Source organism: Oryctolagus cuniculus, chromosome 7, assembly GCF_964237555.1.
Source record: "Oryctolagus cuniculus chromosome 7, mOryCun1.1, whole genome shotgun sequence".
Lineage (NCBI taxonomy): Eukaryota > Metazoa > Chordata > Mammalia > Lagomorpha > Leporidae > Oryctolagus > Oryctolagus cuniculus.
In genome coordinates this window covers 108,020,772-108,042,114 of record NC_091438.1, presented here as the reverse complement: position 1 = coordinate 108,042,114, position 21,343 = coordinate 108,020,772, and the positions used below count along the sequence as shown (strand labels likewise).

Here is a 21,343-nt window from a genome sequence, read left to right as displayed (position 1 = left end):
ATTTTGTTCCTGCAGTGCATGTACAGTATTCAGTTTGCCATTGACCTTCAGCATAGTAACTTTATTTTTACTTTTCAGAATGGAGCAAAATGAATGTGAATGTCCTTGTGAGTGCCCCCTAGAGGTCAATGAGTGCACTGGGAATCTCACCAATGCCGAGAACCGGTAAAATACACACACACACACACACACACTCATACAACACAATGCCATGGGATCTATCATAGATTTCTTTTAGGTTGGGGTATACAAAGATAATTTGTTTTAATGATGGAACTGTTTGATGAAGCAGATATTAAGCTCTAGAGTGATAAAATGATGTCCACTTAACTTCAGATGCTGAGAAAATGTTAAGAATGTATATGGGCACTACAGCCTGCAAAGGCCAGCATCCCATATGGGAGCTGGTTTAGTCCCAGCTGCTCTGCTTCCAATTCAGCTTCCTGGAAATGTGCCTGGGAAAGCAAGGGAGGATGGCCCAACTCCTTGGGCCCCTGCACCCACATGGGAGACCCAGAAAATGCCCCTGACTCCTGGCTTTGGCATGGCCCAGCCCATTTATTGTGCCCATTCAGGGAGTGAGCCAGTGGATGGAAGATCTCTCTCAGTCTCTTGTTCCTTGTCTCTTTAACTCTGCCTTTCAAAAAAATAAATAAATCTTTTTTTAAAAAAAAAAAAAAGTATATACTACATACAAAAGAAATGTGAGAATGTTAGAAGCATTAGTAAGTGCCTACTGTGTGTCGGATATTTTATGCACATTAAGTCAGTTTTTTAATTAACCTTGTGATAAATATACAGGCTGTTGTCATACAAGCTCACATGTGTGCTGACACATAATACACCATTATTTATATTAGTAGCAAATTTCAAAACTAGTCAGTGGGGCCAGCGCTGTGGTGTAGTGGGTAAAGCTGCTGCCTGCAGTGCCTGCATCCCATGTGGGCACAAGTTCAAGTCCAAGCTGCTCCACTTCTGATCCAGCTCTCTGCTATGGCCAGGGAAAACAGTAGAGGATGACCCAAGTCCTTGGGCCCCTGCACCCGTGAGGGAGACCCAGAAGAAGCTCCTAGCTCCTGGCTTTGGATTGGTGCAGCTCCGGCTGTTCTAGCCAATTGGAGAGTGAACCAGCAGATGGAAGACCTCTCTCTCTCTCTTTCTCTCTGCCTCTCCTTCTCTCTCTATGTAACTCTGACTTTCAAATGAATGGATAAATCTTTAAAAAATAAAATAATTAATTTTAAAAACTAGTCAAATAACTCAAGAGGTTCAGAGTGTCATGTATGTGTAAAAACTAATATGTTTGTTTAGGGATAGAAAAAAATATCTAAAATGACCCTTATTAATCTGTTAACAGTGGTTACCCCAGGAAGATAAGATTTAGGATGATGGGCAAGGGAAATAATATTCACTTTCGATTTTATTCATTCATTCTGATTTTGTTGATGATTATGGTTTCCTGTTTTTAAATTATACATTTATTTTTTATTTTTTTTATTTTTTTGACAGGCAGAGTGGACAGTGAGAGAGACAGACAGAGAGAAGGGTCTTCCTTTTGCCATTGGTTCACCCTCCGATGGCCACCGTGGCCAGCGCGCTGCAGCCAGCGCACCACACTGATCTGAAGGCAGGAGCCAGGTGCTTCTCCTGGTCGCCCATGGGGTGCAGGGCCCAAGGACCTGGGCCATCCTCCACTGCACTCACGGGCCACAGCAGAGAGCTGGACTGGAAGAGGGGCAACCGGGACAGAATCCGGCGCCCCGACCAGGACTAGAACCTGATGTGCCGGTGCCGCAGGCAGAGGATTAGCCTAGTGAGGCATGGCGCTGGCCTAAATTATACATTTTTTAAAGGTTTTTTCAAAGTCAGTTAGAGAGAGAGGAAGAGACAGAGATTTTCCATCCACTGGTTCACTTCCTAAGGGACCGCAACACCCACAGCTAAGCCAGGAGCCAGGAGTTTCTTCCGGGTTTCCCAAGCACTTGGGCCATCTTGCACTGCTTTTTCCAGGCCATTGCAAGAGAGCTGGATCAGGACACAAACTGAAGCCCTCATGGGATGCCAGCATCACAGACAACAGCTTTACACACAAGGCCGGCCCCGATTTACAAATTATTTTTCTTTTGTATAAAGATGAATCAGTGAAGTTCAGAGTAGCTCTGTAATTGGCTACCAAGTATACCAAGTGGCAAAGCTAGCATGCAGATCACTTTCAAGCATCAGGGGTATGATGAGAATGTAAGTGATGTTGGTCCTGACCTCAATCTTGCTTTCTGCACAGAAACCCAAGCTGCGAGGTCCACCAGGAGCCGGTGACATACACAGCTATTGACCCTGGTCTGCAAGATGCCCTTCACCAGTGTGTCAACAGCAGGTGTAGTCAGCGGATGGAGAGTGGGTAAGCAGAAAAGAATACTGACCATTAGTCTCATTGAGCTTTTCTGGCTAATATTTGCTATTCCTGTTCTTCATATTTTAAAAAGGTGTATCAGTTTTTCATATCTAAAACTGATTTCCGTAAGCCTTATGTCCAACAAATCTAAGGTTGTGCAAATCCCACTTGTTGCAGCTATTTGGCAGTTGTACTGTATCTTTGTGAATTGGCAAGTTTTTCTTTTCTTTTTTTTTTTTTTTTTTTTATTTAAAAGAGTTACATAGAGAAGGAGAGGCAAGAGAGAGAGAAAGGTCTTCCATCGAGTGGTTCACTCCCCATTTGACCGCAACAACAAGAGTTCAGCTGATCCAAAGCCAGGAGCCTCTTCCAGGTCTCCCACAGGGGTGCAGGAGCCCAAGCACTTGGGCCATCCTCCACTGCTTTCCCAGGCCATAGCAGAGAGCCGAATCAGAAGTGGAGCAGCTGGGACTCTAACCGGCACCCATATGGGATTAGGGTATCTGGTTAAGCTGCTGCCTACAATGCCAGCATCCCTTATGGGTGCTGCTTCAAGTCCTGGCTGCCTCCACTTTTCATCCAGCTCCCTGCTTAATGTTCCTGGGAAAGCACAGAAGATAGCCCAAGTCCTTGGGCCTCTATACCCATGTTGGAGACCCAGATGAAGCTCCTGGCTGCCACCTAACCCAGTCCCAGTCATTTGGGGAGTGAACCAGCAGATGGAAGACGTCTGTATATTTCTCTCCTTCTCTCCCTGTAACTCTCCCTTTCAAATAAATAATATAAATCTTAAAAAAAAAAAAGTAGTATGAAGAGACGCAGCATGAAGAAGCAGGGCAGTAGAACAGGGGTTCATGGACTGCAGAAATGATGGGAGTTCATTGATTTTCTTGCTTCATTGTAGTAAACACACTCTTGGGTAATGTCAACCCAAACTCAGGGACCATTTCTATTTGGTTTGTTAAGATGGTTTTGAATAACCTTGCGTTATTCTGTGATGTGTGTATCATAATTTAACTCACAGAGAACAGTTTCATTTCTCTCATTTGCAAAGTTGTTGAGGGGCATAAAGCAGCCATCTCCCAGCAGACTATTGCTTTTCTCATGTTACAAGGAAGTAAAGGAGCAGAACTGTCTGAGCCCGAGCTTGTGTGTGTCCCCTGCCTTCTGGACATGGACTGTCTTTCTGGCAGGGACTGCTTTGGGGTGCTGGATTGTGAGTGGTGCATGGTGGGCAGCGATGGAAAGACTCACCTCGACAAGTCCTACTGTGCACCCCAGAAGGAATGCTTCGGTGGCATTGTGGGAGCAAAAAGTCCTTACGTTGATGACATGGGAGCAATAGGTATGTTTCTTGGGAACCCAGTACAGTTTGATTCTTGAATACACATTTTCCTGCCTATATACTAGGACAGAAATATTAAAATTGTCCTCTACTCAACTTTCTAGACTGCTTCACCAGTAATCTTTAGTTACAAAGCCAAGGCAGATAATTACCTTCAGGTTCCGTGCAGACAGAGTGAGCAGCCATCTGTCCTGCCAACTTTTGCAAGCCTGGAATTCATTCCCGTAAAGCTTGTTCTAAGAAATATCAGGCCTAATTTCCGCCTGGCTGAATTCCAGGGTCTGTTTGAATGTATGTCCCAGCTGTCAAAAGCACACGATTGGCTATATGCAAAGTGATCACTGCACAACTATTTATGCTGCAACCTTCCCTCCCAACTTCTGCAAGACACAAGTCTAAGACTTCTGAGCCTTGGAGTCAACAGAAGCCAGAAGTACCCAGTGCAACTGAGGCTGCTTAGGGTGGGGGCTAGGGACACCATAGGCAGAGGAGCCTCTGAGATCAGTCTCTAGGACCTTGAAAATACTGACCAAGGAGACTCTATCCCTCCCCTGAGATTTTTTTTTTTTTCATTGTCTTTCTGGAATTAACACCTAGTCCTAATTCTGAGTTGGCAGGTGAGTCAAAAATTTATAGTTAACACAGATGCTCCTTGACTCACAATGGGATTCTGTCTTGATAAATCCACTATGAGTTAAAAATACCCTTGCCAGAAAGTGCATCTAACACACCAAACCTAGCAATCACCATAACTTAGCAACACAGCACATGAGAGTGTGAGTGGCTTTTCCTTGTGATCACAGGGCTAGCAGGGAGCTGCATTCACGGCCTTTCCCCAGCATCAGGAAAGAGTGTCCTACCATATGTGGCTAGCCCAGGGGAAGAATCACAATGTAGAACCGAAGGATGGTTTTTACTGGGTGTACTGCGTTTTTACCATGATGAAGTCGATGTTCTTTATGTGTCTTTCCCAAACCCTTTCCCGTGGTGTTCCTTCCTGTCTCACCACCCTGTTTCCACCCCCCACCCCCCTACCCCACCCCCACCTATCGTGCTTGGGTAATTTTGCCAAGGAGCATCTGTTTGTTTGCTTCACTGAAGGTGATGAGGTGATCACACTAAACATGATTAAGAGTGCCCCCGTGGGTCCTGTGGCTGGAGGGATCATGGGCTGCATCATGGTGCTAGTCTTGGCTGTGTATGCCTACCGCCACCAGATCCATCGCCGCAGCCACCAGCATATGTCTCCTCTTGCTGCCCAAGGTGAGTTTACAATGAATTCCAAAGCTCCCCCTGAGAGCAGAGGCAGCAGCCTCCCTCAGGCTGCTTCAAGGCCAGAATGGCAGTGGCCAGTTCTGGAAGCCTATAAGAAATTAAAAGAACAGTGCTGCGTCTCCAGCTTCTGTGGGGTTATTTTGCAAGTCCCCAAAGCCTGCCTGCTTCTTTAGTGCCTAAACCCTACAAGCTCCATTGTCACTCCTCAGAACAGCCTTGGGTCCTCTCTCTGCTTATCAGCATTACCTCACTGCAGCCTGCCTCTGTAGTGGGCCAGGCACAAGGGCTGGGATGCTAAGTAGTGAATTTTGCTAGTCAGATGTGCTGCCCTTGCCATTCCCAAAAGACAAGTGAATCAAAGGTATCCCAGAGCACTGTTGACAAGAATATGAACCTGTGTGAGTGGACACATTTGAATAATCACATCTCTTAAAACAGGATAAGTAATTGAAGCCAAATACAAAATGATCATGAATCTGTAATCATGGCCCTGATACCAAAAGTCGGAAGTGTAGCATCTATTTGTCATCAGGGAACAAAACGTTAGAGGCCATCCCATCCTTCTTAAAGCCACCAGGTATGTGTTAGCCTGACCTGCATGGAGGTGAAGCTAACTCATTCTTCCTCCTGGCGGCTTAGCTCACCCTTGCAGCCGTAATGGCAGGTGGATGTTGGAATGTTTCACAGTGAGCTGCAGTCCTGAAGCGGGGAATCACCAGGTGCTATTGCCTGGCTTAGCAGCAAGGCGGATCACAGCACACTTCCCCTTGGTAAGATTTGACTACATTGGAGGTAGCCGTAATCCAGGCCTTACAGGCTTTTGTAACACATTTTGTGAACAGAAGCAGTCACGGGTTTAGACCCCTTTCCTTCTGTTCCAGGCGCTTTAGTAAAGGATTAAAGATCTGTTGGCCTCCATCAACCTCTCTCCTCTTTCTTCAGAATTCAATTTCAGGTGCCTCTCCTGATTATTCACTTCTTGTTCTTTTGATTTCTGCTTCCTCCTCCTTTAGAAAAAAAAAAAAAATGGGGCATCAGTTCATTCTGTTCTAAGATAGGATTCATTCTTGATGGAATGCTGTCACCCAGCCATCAAACAAGCACTCAGCAGGGTATTAAAGCTGGTGGTTTTGTTTGATTAAATAGTCATGTTTCTCTCTTTTTAATGATGGGTAGAAATGTCAGTGCGTATGTCCAACCTGGAGAATGACAGAGATGAAAGAGACGACGACAGCCACGAAGACAGAGGCATCAGTGAGTATTCAGCAGCCTTGCTGCAGAATGTGTCAGCAGGAGGCTAATCCAAAATAAATATTCTTTCTTATATCCTTTTGGCTTATATTAAAATTTAAGAGGCCTTGGCATGATGGGTGTTTTTTTTTTTTTTCTCCCATATTCCTTAGGAGTAAGCATAGGTCTTTGCTTTGTTTTAGAGCATCTCAAAAAATTGTCTGTTTTGCATTAAATGCTTTAGCTTAAAATGAATCACCCTTCCCATCCTCTGCTCGCCTCCTTACTTTTCCAGCACAGTATTTTAGAGGGGAGTTTGAGGTGCGCATGTTTTTGTTCTCTTAAACTGGTATCTATAACTTGGTGAGAAGGGGAGAATTTTTCATCAAAAAAATAGTTTCATTACTCATGAGATACTCTGGCTTCACGCTACCCGAAGCAGAGCTTCCTGATGGATGTTAGGAATCTACCAGTATAAATAAGTACTAGTTCTAAAATCAGCTCCCCTCATCCTTAGAATTTTTCTAAATTATTCATTCTGGGGTGGGCATTTGGTGCTTGGGACTCCTGCATCCCATATCGGGTAATGGCCAAGTACTTGATTCCCTGCTACCTGTATGAGAGGTTTGAGATCTGAACTCCTGGCTTTGGCTTGGCCCAGCCCTGGCTATTGTGGGCATTTGGGGAGTAAACCAGCCAATGGGAGATCTCTCTCTATCTCCCTGCTTTTTAAATGTAAAAAAAAAATATTGTTTTGATTATTTATTCTAACTTTCCAAAGAATAACTCCCCCCTACACCAGTGAACCTTCTCAGGGCAAATGTACTTGCAACGCTGAGGATACTAGCAGAGTAACATTCACTGTCCTTGACCTCCCACAGTCAGCAACACTCGCTTTATAGCTGCTGTCATCGAGCGCCACGCACACAGCCCAGAAAGGAGGCGCCGCTACTGGGGTCGATCAGGAACGGAAAGTGATCATGGTAAGTTCTAGTTTCCTGGGTTTGAAGACCCGAGAAACTGGGGTCCTCCTGGGTGGGCATGCTCTCGCTGTCTACTTCTCTCTTTCCTATCCCGTAAATTATTTTGACATAGTTTCCCCCAAAGACATCCCATAGCATGATGTTGTTTTCTAGGAGCTGGGGCATGTTAGTTTATATTTCAGCACTCCTAGCCACAGCCACAGCCAGATGACCTCTGAGCTCACTGACCATTTCCAAATTGGTCTCCATAAAAAAGGATTTGGGTACAGGTGTTTGGGCAGTGGTTAAGACATTTCCTGGGATGCCATATCCAATTTCGGGAGTACCTGAGTTCAGTTCCCAGTTCCACTTCCAGTTCCAGCTTCCTGCTAATGCACACCCTGGTAAGCAACAGGTGATGGCTCAAGTTCTTAGGTTCCTGCCACCCACATGGGAGACCTGGATTGAGTTCCAGGCTCCCCAGCTTCAGCCTGGCCCACCCCCAGCTGTTACGGATTTGGAGGGTGAACCATTCGATGAAAAATCTCTCCTTCCCTCTTTCTGTCTTTCGAATAAAATGAAAATACATAAATTTTTAACAGATCATTCATCAAAAAAAAAAAAAAAAAGAAAAGAAAAGAAAAGAAAAGAAAAGAAAAAGGATTCCTATTGTCTAAATAGAATCTGCTGACTAACCGCTTGACTCTTCTAGGTCCTATCACCCAGCACTGCTGGTTGGCAAATATTAGCAGCATTAATCGCTCTCCCAGGCACATACTCTTGGGATGTGACAAGTCCGTGCTGTCCCCCAGCATTCTCTGGCTCTGACCTTATACCTTGCCTGAGAGGCCCAGAGAAGGCTTTACCAAAGGAACAATTTTGTACTGAACCTTGAAGAATAGTGGAAGAAAAGAGCAAAGACTGTAAGAGGCAAAAGGATTATTGTGTACCAAGTCATGGAGTTTACACAAGGGTGATTCAAAAAGTTGACAGAAAACAGAATTAAAAGATAAGTGTATTTTGGTGCAAAAGAATTTTAAAATCTATGCATATGAGGGGGTCTTCAAGAAGTTAATGAAAGGGGTCTGCGTGTGGCAAAGCGGGTTAAGCCACCACCTGTGACACCAGTATCCTACATGAGCCCCTGTTCTACTCCCAGCTGTTCCACTGCTAATCCAGCTCCTGTTAATGTGCCTGGGAAAGCAGAGGAAAATGGCCTGAGTACTTGGGCCCCTGCCATCCATGTGGGAGACCTGGATAGAGTTCAGGGTCCTAGCTTCGGCCTGACCTGCCATTGCGGCCTTTTGGCAAGTAAACTAGCAGCTGAAAGATCTCACTGTCTTCTCTCTCTCTGTCACTGTGCCTTTAAAATAAAGATTAAAAAAAAAAAAAAAAAAAAGTTGGATCAGGCCTAAACTGTGAAGAGGCACTGAGTACCAAATGACCCTCAGATGGAGCCAGCGCTGTGGCCTGGCAGGTAAATCTCCCACCTACAGTGCCGGCATCTCATATGGGCACCAGTTCAAGTCCCAACTGCTCCACTTCCTATCCAGCTCCCTGCTAATGTGCCTAGGAAAGCAGTAGAAGATGGCCCAAGTCCTTGGGCTCCTGCAGCGACGTAGGGGATCCAGAAGAAGCTCCAGACTCTCTCTTCAGATCAGCCCAGGTATGGCTGTTGCAGCCATTTGGGGAGTGAAGCAGCAGAAGGAAGACTCACACTCTCTCTCTCTCTCTGTCTCTCTCTCTCTCTCTCTCTCTCTGCCTCTCTGTAACTCTGCCTTTCAAATAAATAAATATTAAAAAAAAAAGTGACTCTCAGATGGACGAAGTCCACATGCTCTACCAAAGACTTAGGCATACCACTTGGCTTCTCACCTTCCCAAAGTCCACCTTGCTTGCTCACAGTCACAAAGAACAGCAGGTGTATCCTAGTCTCTAAGCATCATTGCCCCCGCTCCACAGAAATAGGACAGGACAGGCAGGAGCATGCCTGTCGTTGTAACATCCTTTTATTTTTTAAGTGAGCTGATAAAATCTCCTAGAAATCTTTATTTTTCTCCCAGAATTGGGTCCTCTTTTTCAAGTGCATAAATAATATATTTAAAGCCTTTTTGACTCAGCTTTTTCCACACCTGTGGGGGGGTGGGGTGAAAAAGCCTTCAAACAGTGTTCTCTCACACCTATGCGGAGAAAATGCAGGCAGAGGGAATCCTCCAAGCAGACAGCTCTGACTTTTGCACGGCTGCCAGGTATTCAGGCTCCCTTTGGGAAACAGGAGAAGTGAAAGCTCTGTTTTGTAAATCAGAGACTATTAATTTGGGCTTTGAATGACATTGTTCCCACCAACTAAATAAAACCTTGCGTTTCTATGGAGAGCCAAGGCAGAACTTTAAATTTTTCAGTTTCTTTGGCTTTCTGGCTTTTTTCCCAAAAAAAAAAAAAAAAAAAAAAAAACCTTTGAACCTGCATAAATTTCTGCTGCCAGGCAGCTCTGTGCCTTCTCCTTTGAATAATAAAACAGGTTTGAGGCTACTAAAGTTCAACAAGAAATGATTTCTTATTCAGCATAAACAGCGAATCCTTTCTCTCTCTCTAATAAAATTGCATCCATACCAAATCGGACTTCTTGGTGCTGTTTACAATGTTCCATTAGCCTCTCCCATTGTCTTAGGAAAATGGCAAATGAAGCAACAGCTTAGATAAAAGGAATGTACAGTCAGCTAAGGGCTCGGTTTCCTTCATTTTTCACAATAATTGGATCCCTGTTATCCCCCAAGGAATAAAAAAAATAGTTTTCCATGCAGACAGACTGCAATGCCAGAAGAAATTGAAGGCATTGACTTGCCACTTCTTGCAAACGCGTCATAAAATCAATAGACTTTAGCTGCTTGCTGTCATATCCCTGAACCTGGGCGATGGGTCACTGCAGATACTGTCCCTGTGATGCCTCGAAGATAAGCTGTACATAAACATTAAGTACAGAAATCCAGTCTGTGACTCTGACCTCAAACCTCCCCCTTTTTTTTTAGTAGGCAGATGAGACCTTAGTGGGGCTACTTTGCAGCTCTGTTTCCTACTACTTAAGGGTAGGATTAAAATTCCTACCTCCTAAAGTTGTTGTGAGGACTAAATGGAATAATCTGATAAGCTTGGAGCTCAAGGTTAACCTCCCTGTCTTCAAGGCCCACCTTGCCCTGAAGGAATTTATAATTTGGGAGGAAACCATAAATGAATGCTGGTATTCATGAGGCTGATAAAGGGTAGAATGTGACAGCTTCCTTAAAGGAATGGAACAAAAGGAAAGAGGAAGACACTGCACTTTTATCTGCAAGTAGATTATAGAAGATCCCATGGGGCAGTGTGACATTGGCAATGGCCCTTGAACTGGTAGAATTGTGGTGCTGTAGTTCTGGCCTACCCAGTGAAGGAATTCTAAGATGTAGAAATATATGACAACCATAGACTATTGTGTGATACGGTTCAGAGTTGTGATATTCCTAGGATTAAAACTGAATGTTACCAAGCAAAACTTGGAAACATTAGACTATAATTTTATTTAGAAATATTTTATATGACCAACAGTTTTTTTTTGGTTTTTTTTTTTGTTTGTTTTGTTTTTTTTTTTTGGACAGGCAGAGTGGACAGTGAGAGAGAGAGACAGAGAGAAAGGTCTTCCTTTTGCCATTGGTTCACCCTCCAATGGCTGCCACGGCCGGCTCGCTGAGCGGGCGCACCGCGCTGATCTGATGGCAGGAGCCAGATACTTATCCTGGTCTCCCATGGCGTGCAGGGCCCAAGGACTGGGCCATCCTCCACTGCACTCCCGGGCCACAGCAGAGAGCTGGCCTGGAAGAGGGGCAACCAGGACAGAATCCGGCACCCCGACCGGGACTAGAACCCGGTGTGCCGGCGCCGCAAGGCGGAGGATTAGCCTATTGAGCCATGGCACCGGCCCAGTTTTATATTTTGAAAGAAACTGATTTTCATTTTTCCATCTTAGAGGAAAAAACCACCCAAGTTGAGAATTTTTTTAAAAAAAATAGGATTATTTTTATTAGTTGTCTAAGACCACTTAGACTGATTTTTTTTTGGTTTGTTTCTCTTGCAAACTCTTAAGATTTGTAGGTAGAGGTTAGAAACAGAAACAGTTATCATTTCTATATTTTTTAAAGATGTATTTATTTATTTGAAAGAGCTACAGAGGGGGGGGGGGTCTTCCATCCAATGTTCACTCCCCAATTGGCCACAACGGCTGGAGCTGTGCCAATCCGAAGCCAGGAGCCAGGAGCTTCCTCCGGGTCTCCCACACGGGTGCAGGGACCCAAGGACTGAGGCTGTCTTCCACTGCTTTCCCAGGCCATAGCCGAGAGCCGATTGGAAGTGGAGCAGGTGGGTCTCAAACCGGCACCCATATGGGATACCAACACTTTAAGCCAGGGCGTTAACCTGCTACGCCACAGCACTGACCCATGTCTGTATGTTTTTAACTATATCTGCTTTACTCATTATTTCTTTTGATAATTTTATGTTTTCTAATTGTCTGCTGTCTTACTTTTAAATTATGTTTCCCATGAACTTTTTGAAGTCCTCTTGTATGCTCCTTGTGAATTTGTATTTGGTTGTCATCTTATTAGAAAATTTATTCAAAGATATACTGAGCAAAATTTCTTTTTTGAAAAGGGGAGTTTTTCTCTAGTTCCTGGTGAATTCCAAAATACTTAAAAGGCACTTGCTGAACCTGGGAAACCTGCACAAAAGCTACATGGGACACCACCAGGCCATTTTCTGGTTGCACCTATGTTCCCCTGCAGTTACTGTCTGTGGCCACCAGATGGTGAATGAGCCCCCAGAGGGATCTCCCATTTATTACAGTGGAGAGAGGTTTCTTAGGAACCGTCAAATAAATACGTGAGCAGATAGCATGACCAAGAGTAGATGTGGAATCCTGGCTCTTTTTGTTTTTTAAGATTTATTTATTTGTTTGAAAGGTAGAGAGACAGACCTTCCATTGGCTGGTTCATTCCCCAGATGGCTGCAACAACCAGCCCAGTCCTAAGCCAAGAGCTTCATCTGGGTCTCCCACGTGGGTGCAGGGCCATCTTCCACTGCTTTCCCAGGTGCATTAGCAGGGAGCTGGATCCAAAGTGGAGAAGCCAAACCAGTTCCCACATGGGATGCCAGCCCCACAGATGGCATCTTTACCCACTACGCCACAGCACCGGCCCCAGAATCCTGGTTTTCTATAATTTTTTTTGTATTTTGTTGTTTTGTTTTTTGTTTTTGTTTTTGTTTTTTTTTCTGGTTTTCTATTTTTTTGGATTCCTGGCCTCTTCCCTGAAGCCTGTTTCTCACCTGAGGTTTACAGACACTTTCCTATATATGCCTTTGACTAATGAAGAAATGTTGCTTTTAAAAGTGGTCCCAAATAATATCCTTTGTGTTGTAAATTGTGCTTCCTCCTCCGTGAAGCAGGCGTGCAGTCTGTCTATACTCCTCACTATTCCAAGTGCTCAACAGAATTGCCTGGCACTGAGCAAGCAATTTATTGAGTGAGAAAATAAGAGGAAGTTACAGGAGTTTGAACAATAGTATTCTAGGGAGGAAGTTAAAGGGAATGGTCCTGGTGTGAGGACTTTATTTGGGAACAGCCTCTGCTGGGGTTCTCATCAGACAGCATGAATAGAAAGAAATGGAGCAGCATGTGGTGCAACAGGTTGAGCAGCTGCTTGCAACACCAGCGTCCCAAATTGGAGCACCAGTTTGAGTCCCAGCTGCTCTGCTTTCAATCCCGCTCCCTACTAATTCACCTGAGAAAGCAGCAGAGAGTGGCCCAAGTATTTGAGTCCCTGCTACCGACCTGGTTGGAGATCCTGGCTCCTGGCTTCAGCCTGGGCCATGTGGGGAGTGAACCAGTACATGGAAGCTGTCTTTCTGTTACTCTGCCTTTCAAATAAATAAATAAATTTTATTTATTTATTTATTTATTTATTTTATTTTTGATAGGCAGAGTGGACAGTGAGAGAGAGAGACAGAGAGAGAAAGGTCTTCCTTTGCTGTTGGTTCACCCTCCAATGGCCACCGCTGCAGCCGGCGCACCGCGCTGATCTGATGGCAGGAGCCAGGATCCAGGTGCTTTTCCTGGTCTCCCATGGGGTGCAGGGCCCAAGCACCTGGGCCATCCTCCACTGCACTCCCTGGCCACAGCAGAGAGCTGGCCTGGAAGAGGGGCAACCGGGACAGAATCCCGCGCCCCGACCGGAACTAGAACCCGGTGTGCCGGCGCCACAAGGTGGAGGATTAGCCTAGTGAGCCACGGCGCTGGCTCCAAATAAATAAATAAATTTTAAAAGGAAATAAATGGGGTGGTCTCCAAGTTGCCTTAGAGTCAGCTCCATACCCTCCCTACCAACCTGGATGTGGTCTAGGGCCTGTGTCCAACTGGGTTCATAGCATCATAGGACTATCAGAACTGCTGGGCAGAGCCAGCCTAGTGTGTGTGCATTACTAGATGAGACTGGTGAGTGTCTAAGATGTACAGCCACAGATAACTAAAACTCACTCATGTCATCACTTTGGAAATACAGTATTGGGGTGGGTGAGGATTTATTTTTGTTTTCAGTACCTGCTTTGGATAAGGTATAGACTTAAATAAATCCCTGTGATTTAAGAAAGAAATTGCTAACAGGCATTTTTATTAGATGGTAAAATTGAAGACCGAGAAGTATACCCAATGTCATGTAAACGCACAGAAAGAACACGCAAGACCCCGTGTGTTTGGTTGGGAAGGCTTCCCGGAGAAGGCTTTCAGACTGAAGCACGAAGCACAGTAGCAAGATGGGGTGAGGGGAGGGAAACAAGCAGAAGGCCAGGAATGCCAGGAATGAATTAACAGTTACTGCGGGTGCTTGTGGCTCAGCAGAGGTGGCAGGCCAGCCAGGAGGGTTTTGTGTCATTGACGTAGATGCTGAGTTCTCAAGGATTCTACTCAGCCGTTCACGTGTGTAGCATGAGGTGCTTTGAGCACACACAGCGCTTTGTCCCTGAGGCTTTAGGACTTCCTATCTGGTCCTACATGCAAGACTCAGCGCCGCCAAAGCTGAGAGGGTGTGATGTGTGTTCTGGCTCCTGGTCTCTGAGTCACAGGTGAAGGTATCGCTATTTGCCCAGCCTCGACCCTAGCAACCTTGATCTTACGCAACGCCCCTCTATCTTGCCTAGGCAATTCCATTTGGTCACCAAATCCAGCTTCCTCTGCACTCAGCAGTCTCCTGAAGGCAGCTTCTTGCTCCATTTCCAAACATTGCCTCTGTCCCACTTCAGGTCATCAGCATCCCCTGGAGCTCCGGGCCCCAGCACAATGCCCTCTGAGCTTCTTATCCTCTGAGCCTGCCTCCTCACCGCCACCCACTCTCCACCCGTTAGTAAACCCTCGCTCAGAGCTTTGGCCGCCTTTGCAGTTGGGCCTTAGCCCACCTGCCCAGTGGCACCTCCCACTTCTCTGTGCACAAACCAAACCTTCCACCCAGCCCCAAGACCCATAAAGAGCCTTTCAGGCTGCTGTACCTTTGCATGTGCCAAGACCCTCCAGGATCTAGGTCAGGTTCATTGGCGCTGGAATTCCTTCCCCATGCCTTTGTCTTAGCATATGTGTGTTTCCTCTTCGGGACTGTGGACTTCTCGGGAGCTGAGGCCTCACCTTACCCTTTTTCCTTTCTGTTCAGCCTCTACTCTGGCACCTGCCTCTCTCCTAGAAGGGCTCAGAAATAGGAGACACCTGTGTCAGTGAACTCTCCCTCCTCTGTACTGATGGAGGTGATGCCCCCAAGATCTCCATGTGTGTGACCCACAGATTTACCAGATTAAGATGTTCAGAAACAAAATCCATGTTCTTTCCTAAGACCTGGTCTCCGCCTCTCCCTGTCTTCCTCACCATTCTGATTTGAAGTCGTAGTGACCTTTACCCATCCCTCACTGCCCTCAGTCGCCCACAGCTGATTGCTTGCCGACCTCTCTTCCTTCCAGCCTTCAGATAGCTGTTGGATCAGTCCAGACCCACTCCTCTAGTTTCAGCTCTTCATCTCTCATCTTGGCTATTGCAGTAACCTTCTAACTGCCGCCAGGACTCAACACAGCAACGATCGTGCATCTGCTTGGTCGTGTGTCTCTTCATCTCAGTTCTTTGCCCTGAGCCTTCTGATCTGACTGTAACCTACCCCCCTGCCTTACCATGCGCTGTTCTGCAGCTCCTGCAGGTTCTCATCCAAGTCGCACGGCACAGGAATGGCCTTTCCTACCTCTGGGGCCCTTTGCTCATTTCTTTTCATCACAGTCCTACTCATCCACCCAAGTCCAACTGGAATAGGAATTCTTCCGTGAAGTTTCCTCATCCCCTGAGCCAAAACTGAAATCTGGATTTCTTTTTTTTCTTTTTCTTCTTCTTCTTTTTTTTTTTTTTTTTTTTTTTTTTGACAGGCAGAGTGGACAGTGAGAGAGAGAGAGAGACAGAGAGAAAGGTCTTCCTTTGCCGTTGGTTCACCCTCCAATGGCCGCCGTGGCCGGCGCACTGTGCTGATCCGATGGCAGGAGCCAGATGCTTCTCCTGGTCTCCCATGTGGGCGCAGGGCCCAAGGACTTGGGCCATCCTCCACTGCACTCCCTGGCCACAGCAGAGAGCTGGCCTGGAAGAGGGGCAACCGGGACAGAATCCGGCACCCCGACCGGGACTAGAACCCGGTGTGCCGGCGCCGCTAGGTGGAGGATTAGCCTAGTAAGCCGCGGTGCCAGCCTTGAAATCTGGATTTCAAGTATTGTGCTCACCAGTACCTGCATTAGGCGAAGAGTAGCTTTTAGACACCTGTCTCATGCTCAATTGTAAAATTAAGGAAAGGAGACATCTCTTATTCATGTTTTGTCATCTCTCTCACCAGCCCATTGTGGTCGCCAATAAATGAATGATTGAATGGCTTAGGCGCACCTTGTTTTATCTGTCAACACCAGCTTTTGAGTTTGTGCAAGACCAGGTTCTCATCTCCATATCTCTTCCAGCCAGTTGCCCAACCAGTGACTTGTACATAGTAGATGCCCAATAAATATTGTTGAATTGGACTGTTGGATAATTCTGTCATTTGAATACTGTTTCATCAACGACGGAGAATGATCTTTCTGATTTTTGCACAGGGCATACATTTTTAAACCAGCTACTCCTGCTTGGTTGTGTGCACACACATCAGTTTTGAAGCCACACATGTGACTAGCACTACCCACGGGTAAGGGCTGATTGATGCTAACTGTAGATGCAGTGAAAATATTAATGAGCTGTCACTTCTCAAAATGTTTAAAGGAGATTTTTGCAATATTTAAAAGCATGCCAAGGTTCTTGGAATGGAATCCTTTGATCAACAAGGGTATTTTCTTTTGAAACGTGTATTACTTAGAATACCAAAAGAAATTAATCTTTAAATATGGTGAGCCAGCTTACACAGAGAATGGTTGATTCCTCTGCCAGTTGCTGTGAGTATATGTGTAGCTTGTGTTTGATTAGGTCTGAGGATTGTGGGCAAATTCCTTAACCTCTCTGATCATCATTTCCCTCACTTATAAAATGGGTATTAAAATGCGTGCCTTATTGGTGTGCAAGAATTACCTGGCAGAAGCACCTGCCATGGAGCAGGTGTGCAGACAACAGTAACGGTTGTTTTATTCTTACTGTGGCATCACATTCAGGCACTTTGAATCCTGACTTTCCCCTCCGGCCCCCAACTGATCTGAGTCCTCTTTGGGTCTTTTTTTAATGTTTGATTTGTTAATTTAGGGATTTGAGGTGAGAGTTCTTGTTTATTTTTCTCCTACGTATTTCCTATTGTTTAAAATTAGTATGTATTATTGTGTAGTTGTTTTATGGTTGGAGTAAGCCAATTAACTCTAGATCTCTTTAAAAATAAGTTACCTCAGGGCCTGCACTGTGGCGTAGAAGGTTACGCCTCCACCTGCAATGCTGGCATCTCATGGGTGGCAGTTCAAGTCCCAGCTGCTCCACTTCCTATCCAGCTCCCTGCTAATGCGCCAGGGAAGGCAGTGGAAGATGGCTCAAGTACTTGGGCCCCTGCACCCACATGGGAGACTCAGAGAGAGCTCCTGCTCCTGGCTTTAGCCTAGCCCAGCCCCAGCCATTGCAGCAATTTGGGGAGTGAACCAGTGGATGGAAGATCTCTCTGTCTCTTTCTCTGGCCTTCTCTCTTGCTGTATCTCTGCCTTTCAAATAAATAAATATTTAAAATAAACAAATAAAAATAAGTTACCTGGACACCTGCAGCCAGCCCGCCAGTGTTCACACCTCTGTACGACAAGGATGTGCCTCCCTCCCAGTGCCCTAGACACTGTAAGTGAAATCTCTCTGCCTCTTGAAGCTCTCAGTGGCTTGTCTTGTTCCTTTTCTAGGTTACAGCACCATGAGCCCCCAGGAAGACAGCGAGAACCCTCCATGCAACAACGACCCCTTGTCTGCCGGGGTCGACGTGGGGAACCACGACGAGGACTTAGACCTGGACACCCCGCCTCAGACTGCTGCCCTACTGAGTCACAAGTTCCACCACTACCGCCCGCACCACCCCCCGCTCCATCACAGCCACCACTTACAGGCGGCCGTGACGGTGCACACTGTCGACGCAGAATGCTAACGGTTCCCGCGCCTCCATGAGAACAAGGGGTCTAAGAAACACAGAGCATTCTGGAAAGAAAAAGCCAACATAAACTCAGCGAGAGACTCCACGTGTTTGCGCGATGTCCAGAGTGGTTGAACTCACTTCCTGCCTGTTGACTTGTTTAGAAGCAAGAGAGACCACAGCAAGGTCACATTTGTGAAGATGTGAAGCTGACCTGGGATGGAGGGGAAATAAGCCTGAGGAATGAACCTGCCGTAATGCACGTGGAATGGAGCACAAGGCCAACCTCCAAACAGACAAAACCTGTGAGTCAAGCTGAGCCAGAGGAATGTTCCAAGGAGCCAGAAACACTCGGCTGTCCTTAACTGGAAGAGAGAAGTGTGCCCGCGCGGAGACCGGGAACGCAGCACACCCGGGCACAGCCAGCGCGCGCTCTGTATCTCGGCAGTACCGGGATACCACGGGGCTGTACGGAACGTATGTTAAGCTCTAAGTGATGCATCTCAAAATTTCTAAGTAAAGGATTATTTTTCTACTATTTATTGAACTTTCAAACATTCTCATACTTTGGGGGAACGGAAAGGAAACTCAAGAGACGTTCTCAGCGGTTATCCCGAGCTGCTGTGTGTGTGTGTCATGAAGTGGTTCCTTGATCAAGAAGTCCTCTTATTTAACTGATAATCAGCCCATTGCCCTACTCCGAAGAATGGGAAAATGAAGAATGAAGAATCTCCCTCTCTGACTTGTTTACATCATTTCATTGGGAAAAAAGAATCTTTATTTGTAATGCAGTATTCTTTGTGTGTGGTGGGGGAGGGGCTGAGGAATCCAAGATGTTTTAAGAAAAAATTTGTTTCTTTATAATTCATTTCCACTCCCCTGACAGTGCTATTCTTAGGTTTCTACGAAACCTAACATGTCAACTCCAGCCTTTCCACTAAGGAAGGGGTGGGTTTATTCTCCTTATTTTAGAGACTTTATAAAATCGTAAATGTCCCATTGTGTCTCTGAGAATTAAATACATAAGCAAAGAAGTTTTTAAAATTGTGAAATTTTGTTCTTAAAGATTTCATTTGAAGTCTTAGTTAAAAGCTGCTGCCGGTTCTCTACGAAGTTACCCACCAAACTGCTTTATGATTTATACAGGGATTAATCCAGTCTGGCTACTAGAACATGGGGCATTGTAATTTTGCAGTAGTGTTCTAATTACAGTGATGTATTTTAGATTCACATTTTGTGATTCAAATATGTTATAAAGACATTCTTGCACCGTGTGTGTGGTAAATCTCCGTTTATATGTAGTTGGGAAAAACCCGTGGAATAATGTTTTAATGATAGGGTATCACAATATAATGTAAAAATGTGGTTCTTAAGCAGACCAGAAAGTCAAGTATATATGTGCTATCAGGAAACCCCTTCATACTCTGTATAAAATTGCAGTCTAGTGAAATAAACTGTATGCGATGGACAGTTCGAGTGGCTGCCGTGGTTTGTTCTCATGCCGCTTGTGCCTCAAGGCAGGTTCCGTTCACTTGGTCACCCAGCAGGTGAAACTGAAAGTAGGCCCTCCTCCCGTGGGGCAGTCAGCTTCAGGGGCTTTTTGATCATCTTAAACATGCAAAGAGACTCAAGGATATAATTGGATGAAATAGAAAGCTAACATTTTAAAATACAGAATCCCCCCTTCCTGAGCATCTAAATCTGTATCATTAATAATAAATAGTTTTTCTCGGGGCCGGTGCTGTGGCGTAGCGGGTAGAGCCACTGCCTGCAGCCATTTGGGGAGTGAGCCAGCAGATGGAAGATCTCTCTCTCTAACTTTCCTTTTCAAATAAATAAATCTTTGTAAAAAAGTAATAATAAATGGTTATTCTCTAACTGCTGGAGAGAATGAATGAGTTTTCTATTTCAAGAAAAGTAAACTTCTCTATGGAATCCTAGTTTTTCTTTTAAAAAAAAATTTGAGAGGCAGAGTTACAGAGAAAGAGGGAGAGACAAAAAGAGAGAGAGGTCTTCCATCTGCTGGTTCACTTCCCAATGTCCAAAATGGCCAGAGCTGGATTGAAAGTGAAGCAGCCAGGACATGAACTGGCACCCATATGAAAAACAAGGGTACATTTAAAAGTTTATGGAAAATGGACTTAAAAGATAAATTTACATGTGGCTGTTTAGCCTAGTGGTTAAAACACTGGTTGGAGTACTCCCATTCCAGACTGGAGTCCCTGGGTTTGTAACTTTTTTTTTTTTTTTTAAGATTTATTTATTTATTTGAAAGTCAGAGTTACACAGAGAGAGAAGGAGAGGCAGAGAGAGACTGCCAGTACATACCCTGTGGCTCAAGTAATGGGGTCTGTGCCACCCGTGTGGGAGACTTGGAGTTAGTTCCCAGCTCTTGGCTTCCCCAGGCTAGTGCAGGCATTTAGGGATCAAACCAATGGATGGAATCTCTATCACTCTGTCTCAACTAAGTAAATAAATAAGGTGTTTTAATAAATAAGTAGATTTATTTAGGTGCAAAAAAAATTGAAATTCATAAAGTTTTTTCCTAATACATGTTTTCATGAAATTTTCAAAGACCCTTATGTTTGAACCAAAATAAACTTATGTTTTGTTTCCATTTTCCAGACTTTTTGAAGAATCCTTGTATGAACAATCTATGCAAACACAGTAACAGAAATGTGTTTCTTGTGTTTTGTGGTAAGACTCTGATCCTGAACTTCAGTTTTCTCTGAAATCCTAATAAGCGTCCTTCAGTGCGTCCTGGTTCTCCAAGTCTTCCTGACGCCTGCATCCAACCCTGCTCGTCAGTGCTGGGAAGAATTAAGAGCTGCAGGTACTCCAGCTGCTTTTATGTAGCTAGAAAAGAAGACCTCCTATTGGATCCAAAGAAAACAGAATTCATACTCTTTATTTATTTTTTTTTTTATTTTTTTTAGAAGCAGAGCAGCCTGCGCTCAAACTGGCATTCTTTGTGATTTATTTGTTTATTTGAAAGGCAGAGTTACAGAGAGGCAGAGCCAGAGGCAGAGAGAGAACAATCTTCCATCTGCTGGTTCAGCCCCAAATGGCCACAACAGCCAGACCTGGGACAATCAGGAACCAGGAGCTTCTTCCAGGTCTCCCACAGGGTGCAGGGACTCAAGGACTTAGGCCATCTTCTACTGCTTTCCCAGGCCACAGCAGAGAACTGGATCGGAAATGGAGCAGTCGGGTCCCAAACCGGTGCCCATATGGGATGCTGGCACTGCAGACAGCAGCTTTACCCTACTAGGCCACAGCACCAGCCCTAGGATTCATACTCTTACCAGTCCTTGGGATGTATGTGCATCTGCTTTTCAGATTGTTTTGGAGAGTATGTCATTTTTCCTTTGTCTACTTGTTGACTTAATTTGAATACTCAGACTAAACCTTATTAACATATTCCTTTGAAAACCCTCATCAGATTTACTCAGGTATGTTCTGCAAAATCGGTTCCGCT

At 45.2% G+C, this 21,343-nt stretch overlaps 1 protein-coding gene across 2 annotated transcripts in view; it reads left to right on the top strand.

Annotated features, from left to right (window-relative positions):
- Positions 1–19,338, top strand: part of CACHD1 (cache domain containing 1) — a 243,987-nt gene extending 224,649 nt beyond the window's left edge. The window contains exons 21-28 of one of the 2 annotated variants that reach the window (XM_051856412.2): positions 79–165; positions 2,282–2,398; positions 3,586–3,737; positions 4,839–5,000; positions 6,189–6,266; positions 7,124–7,225; positions 16,382–16,470; positions 17,642–17,780. In XM_051856412.2, coding sequence (XP_051712372.2) covers positions 79–165; positions 2,282–2,398; positions 3,586–3,737; positions 4,839–5,000; positions 6,189–6,266; positions 7,124–7,225; positions 16,382–16,440 — 757 coding nt within the window. In that variant the 3' untranslated portion in view covers positions 16,441–16,470; positions 17,642–17,780. Of the gene's footprint in view, positions 1–78; positions 166–2,281; positions 2,399–3,585; positions 3,738–4,838; positions 5,001–6,188; positions 6,267–7,123; positions 7,226–16,381; positions 16,471–17,641 lie in introns of both variants that reach the window. The other variant, XM_002715945.5, reaches the window with a different exon arrangement.
- Positions 19,339–21,343: the final 2,005 nt, after the last annotated feature.